The sequence below is a fragment of the Carassius auratus genome, chromosome 27 (genome assembly GCF_003368295.1).
Source record: "Carassius auratus strain Wakin chromosome 27, ASM336829v1, whole genome shotgun sequence".
NCBI classification, from domain to species: domain Eukaryota; kingdom Metazoa; phylum Chordata; class Actinopteri; order Cypriniformes; family Cyprinidae; genus Carassius; species Carassius auratus.
Window position 1 is genome coordinate 12,344,149 of NC_039269.1, and position 13,877 is coordinate 12,358,025.

At 35.3% G+C, this 13,877-nt stretch overlaps 2 protein-coding genes across 5 annotated transcripts in view; one reads left to right on the top strand and one right to left on the bottom strand.

The window, feature by feature from the left end:
• The window catches only part of LOC113045524 (V-type proton ATPase subunit H-like), a 45,360-nt gene extending 43,910 nt beyond the window's left edge, over nt 1-1,450 (bottom strand). The window contains exon 1 of the mRNA XM_026205932.1: nt 1,303-1,450. The gene's annotated coding sequence lies outside the window, so the exon portion shown is untranslated. The remainder of the gene's footprint in view (nt 1-1,302) is intronic.
• A 709-nt stretch (nt 1,451-2,159) lies between these two features.
• On the top strand, nt 2,160-11,155 carry LOC113045525 (regulator of G-protein signaling 20-like). Of its 4 annotated transcripts, none has more exons than XM_026205937.1 (5): nt 2,160-2,547; nt 8,283-8,446; nt 8,855-8,944; nt 10,118-10,352; nt 10,448-11,155. In XM_026205937.1, the coding sequence occupies exons 1-5, from the start codon at nt 2,341-2,343 to the stop codon at nt 10,634-10,636; spliced, it is 885 nt and encodes a 294-aa protein (XP_026061722.1). In that variant the 5' UTR covers nt 2,160-2,340; the 3' UTR covers nt 10,637-11,155. The 4 variants fall into 4 exon arrangements, with proteins under 4 accessions (XP_026061722.1, XP_026061721.1, XP_026061719.1 ...); XM_026205936.1 differs by lacking the exon at nt 2,160-2,547 and adding an exon at nt 6,668-6,816; XM_026205934.1 differs by lacking the exon at nt 2,160-2,547 and adding an exon at nt 6,735-6,816 and having other exon boundaries at nt 8,243-8,446.
• Nucleotides 11,156-13,877: the final 2,722 nt, after the last annotated feature.

A 13,877-nucleotide genomic window follows, 5' to 3' on the forward strand; every position in this document is an offset into this window, starting at 1 on the left:
GCAATGGTGAGGATTTTGATTCAGCTCAGTTCGAATCATTTAAATCTGTTAAAATCCGTTCACTGTTCAGTTTATTTGTAACTGCCCTCTATGAAATGAACACCATATGCAACGTCAAACACAAAATAAATTGGAGTCGTGCTTTATAGAGCAATTTCTGACATAATATAGGCCTACTTTTGTAAATAAATGTCCATAGTTTCATTTAATATACATCTGTATATAATACAGTCATATGTATGTATATCAGTAGTTTTTGAATAGCACCCCTATTGTAGCTACACAACAATATTCTAAGCCTGCAGCAACCAGTGACCAGATTAACATAATTAACTACAATAATTATGATTGAAATAATTTAAATTAAATAACACATTTAAAAGTTAATAACTGAATTAAAAATTATAATAAAAAAATTATTGTAATTAAGTAATTCTAATATATTAATTATTGATTTAAAATTCCAGAAGTTTTAAGAGATGAATATTTTTCAAAGATCCCACTTTTTTTACCAATGAATTTACATGGCTTTTTCAGTCATTCATGGTTTACCGGATAATAATAATAATAATAATAATAATAATAATAATAATAATAATAATAATAATATATATAAATATATATATATATATATATATATAGGTTGGGGGTTCGATTCCCCGGGAACACATGATATGTAAAATTGATAGCCTGAATGCACTTTAAGTCGCTTTGGATAAAAGTGTCTGCTAAATGAATAAATTTAATCTAATATATATATATATATATATATATATATATATATATATATATATATATATATATATATATATATATATATATTTGACATACAATTTCTTCCTGATAAAATAGCTTGGCATTAGTATAAAATTTATGTTTTTAATATTTATTTATAACATTATCAAAAACATTAATTAACATGACTTTATAGGTACAGAAACCATAGAAGTTAATGAAAGAGTAACAATTTGTCAAGTTGAAGGTACAGGTTGTAGCAACTGCCACAAGAGGACGCACTACCAAAACAATAACAATCGCGTGGTTTGATGACGCTAAGAATGAGTGTGGAATGATGAGATTTGTTGTCTTCTACCCAAACGCTGAAGGCCATCAATCAGATAGAAAGATAAATCATGGATTTAACGGATGCAAAGATGTGATCAGACTATAGATCAGACGCGTCCTCGCGCGGGTTTAGAGATGCGATGCCCCACGGTTGGTGTGTATGCCCCATAATACCAATCTTGTTTAAAGTTATAATAGCATACGTTTTCTGTAAAGATACGAATAAAAACAACTCACCTGTTGAGTAAAACATGAGCAAGATCAGCATCTCTTTCTAGTTGAAGTTTGTCACGAAGTTCTCTCCATCTGGCAAATGCAACACTGATATTTATCCTCGCTCTTTCTCTCCTCTTGTCCCAAACTCTTCTTGGGTCGTTTGGTTGGCAAGTTGGCTTACGTTTATGGGAGCTGTCCTTGTCGACAGAACCAGCGGCAGACGGTAAACAGTAATTATGTTCCATAAATAAGTAACACAACCCACCATTAAACATGCAAGAAGAAGTAAATAAGGAACTGCTTGAAAACAAGCTATTGGTTTGCTGGACGCTAGAAACTACTTCCGCATTTGTCCACGACACGGTTGTCATGTGGTTTCTACGTCAGTAAAGGCGGTAAACAAAGGCTAACTAACGTCATTGACAGGCAACTGCACTGCCCCGTGTCACTGTTTAGAATGGGAATTTTCTCATGATCTACAAGTAGTTAGAGATATAATTTTATATATATATATATATATATATATATATATATATATATATATATATATATATATATATATATATATATATATATATATATATATATCGATATATTGTTAGTAATCAGCTGGACAAAATATATAACACTGGCCTAGTGGTTTTTGGATATTTTGCTGCAAATATATTACAAATTGAACCTTTAACCACATTTGACTTGTGATGTTCTTTTTTATTGTACTCTATAAATGCATCCACTTTATTCAAAATGTCGCTCACGCCACACACTCATGGCTGTGAACGACAGGCGCACACATCCTGTGTTTAATCTGTCCTAAGCCTTTGAAGTGCACTAAACCACTGAGGGATCAGACTCGATGGGACATGCACAAGTGTAATCCCTTTTCTGTCCTGTTCACCAAGTGCTGCTCTCATTTGTTGTCTTCTGTTTAAGTTCCTTTTGTTAAGATACCTGCTGACCAGAGATGTGAAACTGCAGTGGATCATGAGAAACCTCATGGCTTTGGGTCTTTGGGAACGTGTAAGTTCTTTAACAACACTGAAAGGCTATTGATGAGCTATGCCATGTAACAGAATCATCTTAAGGTGGGAGGTCCAGCCCTCTTCTGTGGTACAGAGCGTTCATCTTTCTCTGATGTGGGGGCAGCTACGGCATCTTCTCTTGGCCTGTCAGCATGATGAGGGTTACTTTGCGAGAGGAAGTTATGAAAATGAGGATGAGAATGATAATACAGAGGACAGATCAAAGGATCCCATATCCTTTCAGGTAAGTCAGAGTATGCTCCAACCTGAATCATGTCAGCACTATTAATTATTTAAAGATAGCCATGCATGAGAGCCACAAGAGCTTTAAAAAAGAGCATCTTGTCATTCTTGACAGCTATATTTACTATGATGAGGAAGTACAAATTTTCACAGTAACAAATGCTTTCCATTTCCATAGAGTTATACCAATGGTTTCAGGGTGTTATTTATTGTCTGTGGAGGCAGCTCTCTTTGATGTGATCAGGTTATTTCTAGAAGCCTTCCTGTCTGAAAACGGATTAAGAGTATTTGACTAAATGATTGCATAATCAAGTAGGTGCAACACAATTTACGCAACACATTTTGTTTAAAACTAATAGCTTCACACCAACACGATTGAACACATAAGATCTACACTTTGAGTTTTTGATGAAATCTTATTTTTAAACACTCAGACATCACGACAAACATCAAAAATACTTTGGCAGTTCAACTTCGGAATTAGAAGAGTGATTATATAATATTGTGCAACACGGAAGTAAGCTATTTTCTGTGAAGCAAGACTTCAAATTCATTAACCGCTATAGGTAAACGATGACGAAGTGCAGTAAACCATAAAACTATTTGAGCTATAATCCAGTGTGTTTATTAGTCAGGCAATAAATTAAAATATTACAATAAGACATGCCAGTATGCAGTAACAAGGAGCATAACAAGCGGTTTTGTAAAAATAACTGGAAACTGATGATAACGAAAGTCTCAGATATTCAAGTTAAATGGGGGCACCCACTCTTATGCTAAAATACAGAAAAATTTATTTAACAGCTTATTTAAAAAAAATATGTCAGTGTTTATAATAACTTTATTTGTTAAAGTCCACATTTAAAGCTGGGTGACAGGGTAGGCTGCAGATTAATGAATTTATAACATTTAAGTGGGATTTATAATAGTTGTCAATTGAAGTTAACAAACTTTTTTGAGGTGATATTGAGGATTAGTAATTGTATGGTTTGAGTTTAAATACAAATTTGGTGTAGTGAGTGTGTCTTTGCTATATTTAAACTGACGCATATCATGGTTTAAGTTTATGTGCATATCACCTTACTAAAAAAACTTGAGAGACACCAGGGTGCACCAGGGGGCCAATCCTCCTTGGGCTATACAGTTAAAGTATAATTTCCATAGCTTTATTGTTGATTATAGGAACATGGAATTCTGAAATCTCACTATATCTTTAGTATGTACAAATTTGCACTACAGTCATGCTTTTTCTTTTATAGTGATTGTTCACCTAAAAATGAATAAGATTTACTCAACCTCATGTTACTTAAATTCTTCTGTGGAACACAAACAGATCAATTTGTATAAGGTTTCAGTTTGTCTATAAAGTTAGTGATGCCCAAAACAAGAATGGACCCGAAAGAGTTTATTGTATAGACAATTTTTTTTTTGAAACGACATAAGAGTGTAATTTCCATTCGAGATTAACTATCCCTTAATTAGACACAATAGGTACTACTGATATGCAAAATGTATGTTTTTAAACTTGTTTTGTTTTTAGGCACTTGGTGGCAGATTACACAGAATATAAAAAAAAATATAAATTAAAAAAAAAGGATCAGGAGATACATATTTTTCTGAATTGGCTATAATGATTAAAGTATGACCCATCACACTCATCATTGTGAAACATCTGAGTAAATGTGACAGGTTTTTCTAGACTGAGCCCTACATAGTTGCCCTTTGACATCTTGACATCTTGACATCTTGACATCAGCATGTTGGATAGAAATTAGACAGTCTCTTTTAGTTATTAAATTATGTCAGAGGGAAAATGACAGTTTCGGATTCAGAGCTTGTTCTCATTGAAAGGAACACTTTCAAAGGAACTAATATCAAGATTAAAAAGCTCTTTGTTAGATGATGTCACAGTCAGTTTAATATAAAACACCTGACTGGCCTTGAAACTTACAGCGGTGGACATCTGGTGTATTTTTAATGAATGTCTTAAATTCATAAAAGAGAAACTCTAATGACCTTCATAGAGATCAATTCGAAAATGGCACGAACCTCAAGACCAGCTTCTGCTCTCCTCGAGAGTTCTCAGTTTATGTTTTTCCTGACCTTTCTTTTTCAAAGGTCAGAAAGAACAGTTTGGCACCGCTATTGGCATTAAGGAATTGGTCTCGATACAAAATAATTTCAGAACAGACCTTTCACTTTTTGTAAGAATATGTATCGGGGTTACAGAAATCCTGCACTTTGTCACAAAATGCTGGTCCAATAAACAGTCACATAGCAAAAAACATTAAAAATAATTACATGTAGTCATAATTAAGTCATAACTCTGAAGAAACTGTGGCTGTGGCCATATGTCAGCTTATAGATTATAGACTTTTAGCTTTACTGATGCCAATCTAAATGAGCAATTTACTGTATTCTCTTGACTATATATTTTGATTTCCATCTGGAAGGCTACTGTTTGCATAAAAAATAAGCACACTAAGAAGAATGATTTCAGATATCTAATGTTTGCATTAAAACTTGTCATCTGTCTTGGATAGAGCAGCTTAAGCCAGTGTGTGCATTTTTAGAAGGTGCTGGAACACACAAGCTAATGTTCTTGGTGCTTGTTTGAGCTCCATTTCTGAATGTGACACCGGGTGATATTTTATATTTAGTCTAAGACTGATTAGAACATTCAATTTCACTACTTGTTTTACAACATTCGTTCAAAACAGGCCACAACCTAAAATCAACAAACTTTAAAGCACACTAAAAGGATTATCAGAACTGATATATAGTGATGCAAATGAATCTAAAATATGCAGCCCTAGTCATTAAACACTGGAGTTATTTGGGAAAAGGGTATAGGCCTATACAAACGGTCAAACAGTACCACCTAGTGTTTGCAAAGAGCTGTGCCTCTCCCACTCTCTTTTCCTACACAGTGGTCGGATGTAATGGCTCTATCTCCACATACACTACATCTAGATCTATAGTTTCACGTTATTCAAGTATTTCAGATGGATAGGATATTATTTTCATCGCACATTATCACCTTTAAATACGGCATTTATGATATGCACAGCAGATTCATCTTTGATGTCTTACTAACATTTGTTTTACCAGCAATTCTGCTCAGAGCTCCAGCAGATGTCACTAATGCCCTTAGATTTCCCAATGAAAGGCCGTAGACCAGTAAAGATGATAATCACGACTGAATGCGACTGCTAATTATGTCACCAAATGAACACGTCATGTGGTTGAGTTGAAGTATGCGTTTTCATATCAGTCTATAACCGTTATCATGCTTACAATATAATGAGTTACAGCAGTGTCATTGAACGACGAGTTTTTATATGCTTTTGATTGCTACTGTTGATGTTGATGAGAATTCAGGACCATGGACAGAGTCCGTTGTGCTGCGATCCGCTTCTATTCTCTCACCAAGATTTGATCCAACCATCTCAATCTATGAACCATATTAGAGAATAAATAAGTGAGTATGTTTTAGGCAAAAGGGGGAAGAGGCTTGTAATTTGAGAACTTCGAATTTGAATATTCCATGTAAAAATAAGAAAACATTCCAGCCATATCAGAGACTGGGTAATTTCGGACCAAGTTCCTGAGAGAATTTGGTGAATGTTTATTACATTGTACAATGCACAAATTTGATCCAAGAGTAGGCTACAACAGAAACTATTATGTCACCAGAGACTCTAAAAGAAAGCCCTGGTTCCTGGCGAGAAAGGGAACCTCCTTATGATGTTACTGTGCTTAGGGCGAGGGTCTTCCTCACATTTTAAGTCCATGGTCCACCATAACCCTGTCAGCCACACTCAATAACACGTTACTGACACCTTATGTGAGGCTCACAGGGACACAATCGGTCTGCATAAGCACTCATTTCATTGGCGACAGTGTTAAACCTAGACATCCTACTCCATTAAACACACGAAGCAATAAAAAACGTTTTAGGCTACTAGCTGACGTTCGCGATTCGCGATTGACAAACCGCATGCGGATGCATGGCGTTGTGTGTGCAAATAATTTGAAAGTAAAAACCGCAGGAATGCAGGAAAACATTTAAATATGTCGTATTTCACCGTTAGATATAAGTGCATCGTGAATCAGTGACATCCAGAGGATTTACGCTAGCACCGCCACAGCTCGCGAGAGACACGCATGCGCATTGTCTAAAAACAGCCGGTCTTTAAAAAATCCTTATGCCAACGGATGTAATCAAGGCAAAGAATATCTCTTATCTCTGGGCATACATGGTGAAATTGTAAGTATGGGGATCCTAAGATGTTTTTTTTTTAAGTAGGCCTATACAGGGTATCTGTGGAGAAAACGATCTTTAATTTTGATTGTTGAAGATGACATGTCATGTTTGACAGAAACGTCTTTTCGATGGTTGTCCTGGGCGATAAAGAGATATTGTAGCTGGAATTCATGGTAGCACTTTGCAATGCGAGGATATGCGATGCAAATGCTGTTAGTTGTTTCTGAGCAGAATGCGCTGTCTTTTGATTTTTCCCAGTGCGCCCCATCTTTAAGGATGCGGTTCACATTTAAAGCTATAATTTTCGTGCGTTCTGCTTCTGTAAAATCTAGCAGAACATATCAGGCTTATCTGTGAGCCAGTGCTATCATCATCGTTTGCTAGTCGTGAAATCATGCAGAGAAAAAAATCCGCAAAATACCAAATTATTATTCTTTCTTTTTTTAAATCGTGTTTATTACTATCAATCACGGCTCGAGCATTTCTTATGCACAGAGGCTGTGATCAGTGCTGAAGGGATCCTACTCTAGCTAGATGCGTGCTGCGTTCCCTCCTACCCCCAAATATTCCAACATCTTTCAGCTCAAGCGAGGAATTTGTTTCCCCGATTCTTTGGAGTTACCACAGCAAGAACAAAACGATTGATCAGGAGCTGTGTAGCCTAACAATTATAACTTGTATCTATGCATTCCTTCGCAAATAACCTTCGGGTTTTATCCAATGCACGGTTTGTTTGAACCCTAAAGCCAGGTTGTTTAAATCGATGCAGACACCAAAGCTTGAAGAAACAGAGAGAAACCCACCCACATGGCAACAAGTCTAAATTTATTGTGCTGTAGGCCTAAGCAGGTTTGTAGAATGTTAAGCACTGTATCACTGAATGTGATAATTATCTTATGATAATAAGCTATTTCATCAACATGCTTATGATTCAGATATGGTAGAAACTGTAATCTATCAGTTATTAGTTTTAAAAATGACTTTTTCCACACGAAACCTAAAAAGCCTTTACAAAAAAAAAAAAGAAAAGAAAAGACAAGTCTTTATGTATGGGTTGTATCCATTTATTCAAAGCAGCTATGGAGAGATGCTTGAATTAAGTATGACAACATGTTAGGTCATGTTAGTGTTTGTGATATGCTAGGACATTTGGGTTTCTGGTCAAGTTAAAACATGTCCCCTTCTGCTAATTTCTATGTGAATACGGCATCTTGTGGGGGTTGCCATCCATTATTTTATTTTCTAACACGGTCAGTTAATGGAAGCCACTTTCGTGCATATGTGTTGTTTCGTTAAGATATTTTTTTTTTCTCCATTGGAAACCACAAAATGTTTAAATGGACTTGAGGAAAATAACTTCCTCCAATATTTAAACCCTACATTTGTTTGTTGTGCCATTAATTCATCCCGTTGATCTCTGTGGCTGCAGTTGTATTGGCTCCGTCTCAGTTGCATCCTGTTTCCTGCAGCCCATGGGATCAGAGCGGATGGAGATGCGAAAGAGGCAGATGTCGGTGCAGCAGGAATTGGTGCCGGGCACCACAGCACCGGGACAGAACGAGCAGCCCAGCCAGGGGAACCGTGGCTCCAATGCCTGCTGCTTCTGTTGGTGCTGTTGCTGCAGCTGCTCCTGGTAGGAGTTTTTCTTTCGTTACGCTGCTAATGTGAGATCTTATCTAACAAGGTTTGTTTCAGGCCAAACTAATGGCCAGGAAATCACTGTATTATAAGAAAATAATTGCATTTGACAAGATTGTTACTTATCTACACTACAGTAAATATACCTGGATTGTTGCTTAGATGTGATTTTAATACTGTTTTTGCTCATTCTGCAAGTATGATGTCATTTTTACTGAAGTGTCTGAGATCCCAAGACATCTGCTTTGAAAAACACCCGAGCTCTTGATATTCTGGCTGTGAGCTTATAATGAGCACCAGTTACAGATATAAACTGAACACTGAGCTGGTGAAAGATAGTCCAAGGCTTCCTAATGCCTACTGTTAGGTGTCTTGGGATCATGATGTGTTTACTACCTTGCAGTCTCACTGTTAGGAATGAAGACAGAGATGAGAGGAACCGGAGAGCCTCATATGATTTTAAAGCAGAGGGGAATGCAGACTTGGAGGAAAGGTCAGTCATTCTAGCCTTTTATTTGGAAGAGGTTTAGTAAAATACACACACACACACACACACACAAAGTAACTTGCAGGTCATTTAAAAAAAACGTAAAATATTGGCTAGCTATAATAGCTATAATGTTATATTAATTAGGTATTATTGGATGTTTATATGTAAAAATAAATAAATAAAAGCATTTTCTGTAAAATATTGAAACCCAAAAAGGCTTTTATAACTTCATAATCAAATTTTTTGTATTTTGTATTAGTTTTGTTTTATAAAAAAAAAATATATATATATATATATATATATATATATATATTTTTTTTTTAATAGAAATATTCTTTATTTCTATTTAAATTAATTACTGTAGTTTTGTGAGATGAAAGGTTCTGATACATTACATATCACACACACACACACACACACACACACACACACACACACATATATATATATATATATATATATATATATATATATATATATATATATATATATATATATATATATGATGTGTAATTTATATAAATTACAATTTTTTCTGTAGAATGCAACTTTCTGACAAATTATCCCACAATATTCTGTATTGTTATTTAAATTAATTGCTGTAGTTTTGTGAGATGCAACGTTCTGAGAAATTACTCATAATTGTTTTTTTGTAAATACATTTTGTTTTATGAGTTGCTATTTTTCTGTTGGATGCAACTTACAAATTACCCCAAAACATTATTATTTTTTCTCTAGGATGCAACATTCCGACAAATTATCCCAAAATATTCTGTATTTTTATTTAAATTAATTGCTGTAGTTTTGTGAGATGCAATGTTCAGAGAAATTAAACATAAAATATATATATTTTTTTTTATTATTTAACTGCATTACAATTTTTCTGTAGGATGCAACTTTCTGACAAATTACCTCAAAATATTCTTTATTTTTATTTAAACTAATGATTATTTTTCTGTAGTAAGCAACTTTATTACAAATTACCCCCAAAAATTATTTGTTTTAATTTAAATGAATTATTATAGTTCTGCAACATTAACATTTCTGACAAATTACACCTAAAATATTTTTTGCTTTAACAGTATTTCATGAAAAAATAGACGTGAAGAACAGAAGAAAACTGTTAGTGATGTGTTTGTTGCCACAGTTGACTAAGACCCCTCTGTTTTTTGGCAGTCTGAAACCGACTGCGGAGGAGGTCTGCTTGTGGGGGCAATCTTTTGACAAACTGATGCACTGCCCCGCTGGAAGAAGTGCCTTCCGGCAGTTTCTGCGCACAGAATTCAGTGAAGAAAACATGCTCTTCTGGTTGGCCTGCGAGGAATTCAGTAAGGAAACCAATAAGAGCGTCATAGAGGAGAAGGCGCGGATAATATATGAAGACTACATCTCTATCCTCTCACCCAAAGAGGTGAGAGAACACATCAGCACATCTAGAAACAACCTAATCACATTTCCTGTATAATCAGGGTGGTTAATATTCTGGTTTTTTGGGCTTTTTTTCAGGTGAGCCTCGACTCTAGAGTTCGAGAGGTTATAAACAGGAACATGCTGGAGCCAACATCCCACACGTTTGACGATGCCCAGCTCCAGATATTCACACTAATGCAAAGAGACTCGTATCCTCGATTCATGAACTCGTCAGCATACAAAAACCTGCTTAAGACGGTCTCTGAGCAGTCGGTGGAATCTTAGATCTCTGTGATCCCGGTCGAATGCCCCCTCCCTAGCTTTTGTTCGTTACTTATTCTTGTGTAGAATATGTTTAAAAGGACCCCAGCATGGGTCCTCCCAGGGATTTTAACGCTATAGCGATCTGTACCTGAAAAAAAGACTCTCAGGTCTCCAGGTCACTGGATTTTTAAAAAAAATGTCTCAAATTTCCTGAGGGCTCAACACCACAAGTACTGCTACAGATCAGCATAGCAAAAGATGCTCCAAAGGATTATCAGTGCGTTTCGATGTTTTTAAGAAAATAATCGATTTTCTTTGTGTTGGAATTCTTTTTTTTGTTTTTGTATTAATGTTCGAAGGAAGATGTGATACCAATCGTGGGCTATATACAGTATATACAGTAGATATATTTATGAATTTGTATTACAGTTCTTCAACATTTTTTTTTCTTGTGTTACAATATTTAAAGAAAAGGGAATTATGGGTAACAAGTATTGCCCGTTTATGAAAAATGCGTATGAGAATCAAAGCTCAAGTCAAGGCAACACTTCGATGCCATGTTGTGAACAGTATTGTTTCATCCACTTTATCAAAAAAATCCCTATCACAATGACTTGGCATCTCCAATGAGAAATCATCATTATCAGAAATAAAGAGAAAAACTAAAAATTATAATTGAAGGGGGGAACATGTATTATTACAGGTATATAAAATCAAATTTCATATCTCAGCTTAGTACAGTTATTTCCCCTGCCTTTTGTACTGCTAGAAAATATCAAAAATGTATTTACATAAGTATCATCTATCCATAAGTGTTTTTCTATATCATAGCATTCATTGATTCAACTAAGATTTGGTTGGACATGGCAACTATTCCTTGCATGTACTCAACCCAAAGACACTATGAAGACGGAAAGCTTCATTAGTGTACAGTATGTAGAGGTATTAATATTTATACGAATAACCTCGGATAGAAGTGATTTAACATGCAGGTATTGTATTACAGTATCAAATGCGTTTTAGAGCTAAACATGAGCCCTGAATGGAAAGGTGCAGGTTTTATTGCTAGGACCCTCATAAGTAGATGACACCAAAGTAGCCAAGTCCAGTAAAACTGTGCGATTAGCTTTCTCTCCAATACAACGGACTAGAATTGGAGCTGCCAAGTTCTTAATATATTTTTAGTTCTGTGAATTTCTTTGTTGCCTGACTTTCATGTCGCTCAAAGACAAGATCCTCACTCGGGGAAGTGCCTTGACATTCAATTTTGTGACATCTCTTTTTTGGCAATAGTTGATTTAAACTCTTGCCACACTGAGTACGTAGACTCTGGGCTTTTGATCATTCATGAGATGGCTTGTCCTGCATGGTGGTGACTTCTGAATTGAGCTATTGCCTCCAGCTTTTGGAGTGAAAAACACCATTGGTTTTGTCAAGTGTTGAAGTGGGTGTGTTACAATTCATTAAGATTGTTGATCTGAGTCCAGATGTACATCAGCATGTATTTCATGGTGGTGCTTCTACTTGTCTTAGATTAGCTTAATATGAAATGTGCAATTGATATGTGCAATTTGAGCTGAGGGATTCACCACATAGATCAGCATTTCCAAATCCCAGTCCTCGCGCCTTCACCAGATATTCCGTCAGGATTCCAGTTCGAAAGACATTAATTTAAATTCTATTTATTTAGAGGTATATGATGTGACACTCATCTGTGTGGAGGCACTGCAGGCAGCGGTGCATTGTAAATCCATGAATTAATGTTCCGAATATAGAAAACTTAAATGGCGCGAGGACTGGGATTGGGAACCGCTGACATAGATCGACCTCAATCATCACAGTCTAAGCCAGGGATCCTCAAATCTGGCCGACTAGATCCACTTTCCTGCAGGGTTTAGCTCTGATCCTAATCAAACACACCTGAGCATGCTAATCAATGTCTTCAGGATCTTTAAAAAAAATACAGGTAGGTGAGATTGATCAGGGTCGGAGCTGAACTCTGCAGTGCATTGGCCCTCCAGGGTAAGATCTGAGGAATCCTGCTAAGCCAATGGTTTGGAGTTATACTGCCTATAAATCTTTTTTTCTTTATCTCTTTTTTGTTGTTGTTCTGTAAAGTATACAAAAAAAGTGTTATTTTCCAATCAGTTTACATAAAAAGTCGAATAATTTTTTTTATTAATAATATGTGAATGTTTACAGTAATCAGATTAGTTTTTTTTTTGTTTTCATGAATTGAGAAAAATAATAATTTGTGGGCATTTGGAATCTTTAAGATACAATAAAGCACAATAATTTGAAAATGTGTGATTGTTGTCAAAACTGCAGAATGTGGATTGACGTATGAGTTTGTGGGATCATGGGAACTTCGAGGTGTAGTTTCTCACCAATACATTGCTGTCTAATTTACTCATTCTACTGTTCTATAAGTTGGGAAATTACTGAATAATATAGAAATGCAGTGCCCTCATTTATAAAATAAATGTATAGTACATATACAATACATTAAGTTGCCAATTAATAAGAAATATTTATAAAAATACACTGATATAATCTACAGGTCTAAAATATTTTTTTCTTTAAAAAATTACCAGTTCCAAAAATTATTTGATCTATATTTAACATTTGACACATACAGTAAATAATGAATCCAAATGTTCAGAATAACCACAGGGGTTTCTGCTTGGTCTTCATTTACGGTGCTGCCCACTCACTCTCCTGGAGAGGATGCACCTGGGAACCTCACAAAAGAACCTTGAAACAAGTGTGCTTCCCATTTAACAGTTCCTAAGGACTAAAGTTAGTGTATATATATATATATATATATATATATATATATATAAAGAGCATTCATAATGTTAACATTTTCTTATTAAAAATGGATGAGCTGCTCTCCTTATCTTAAACTACTGTAAATGATGAGCAAAGATGCAGCGGTTTTTGGATGATATAAACCTCCTGTTTTCCATATGCACAAAAGGATGTCAAGAACAACCACCAAAGGGTTGTTTGGTATTCAGATGAGATATTGCTAATGCAAGGGGCTTGTTAGGACATCAAGGTGGTAGTGGGTACTACAGCTAAATCATTTGAGAAGAAAGCGATAGATATTCACTAAACTGAGCAACATGTCATCTGGCCGCAAAAGGAAAGTACTATCCACTTTGTATTGACTGCTGATGTCAAAAATAACATTGCCAAAACATGTGTTTTCTTTACAACACATTATCTCGTCATCATAAATCTATTTTACGGGGAATGC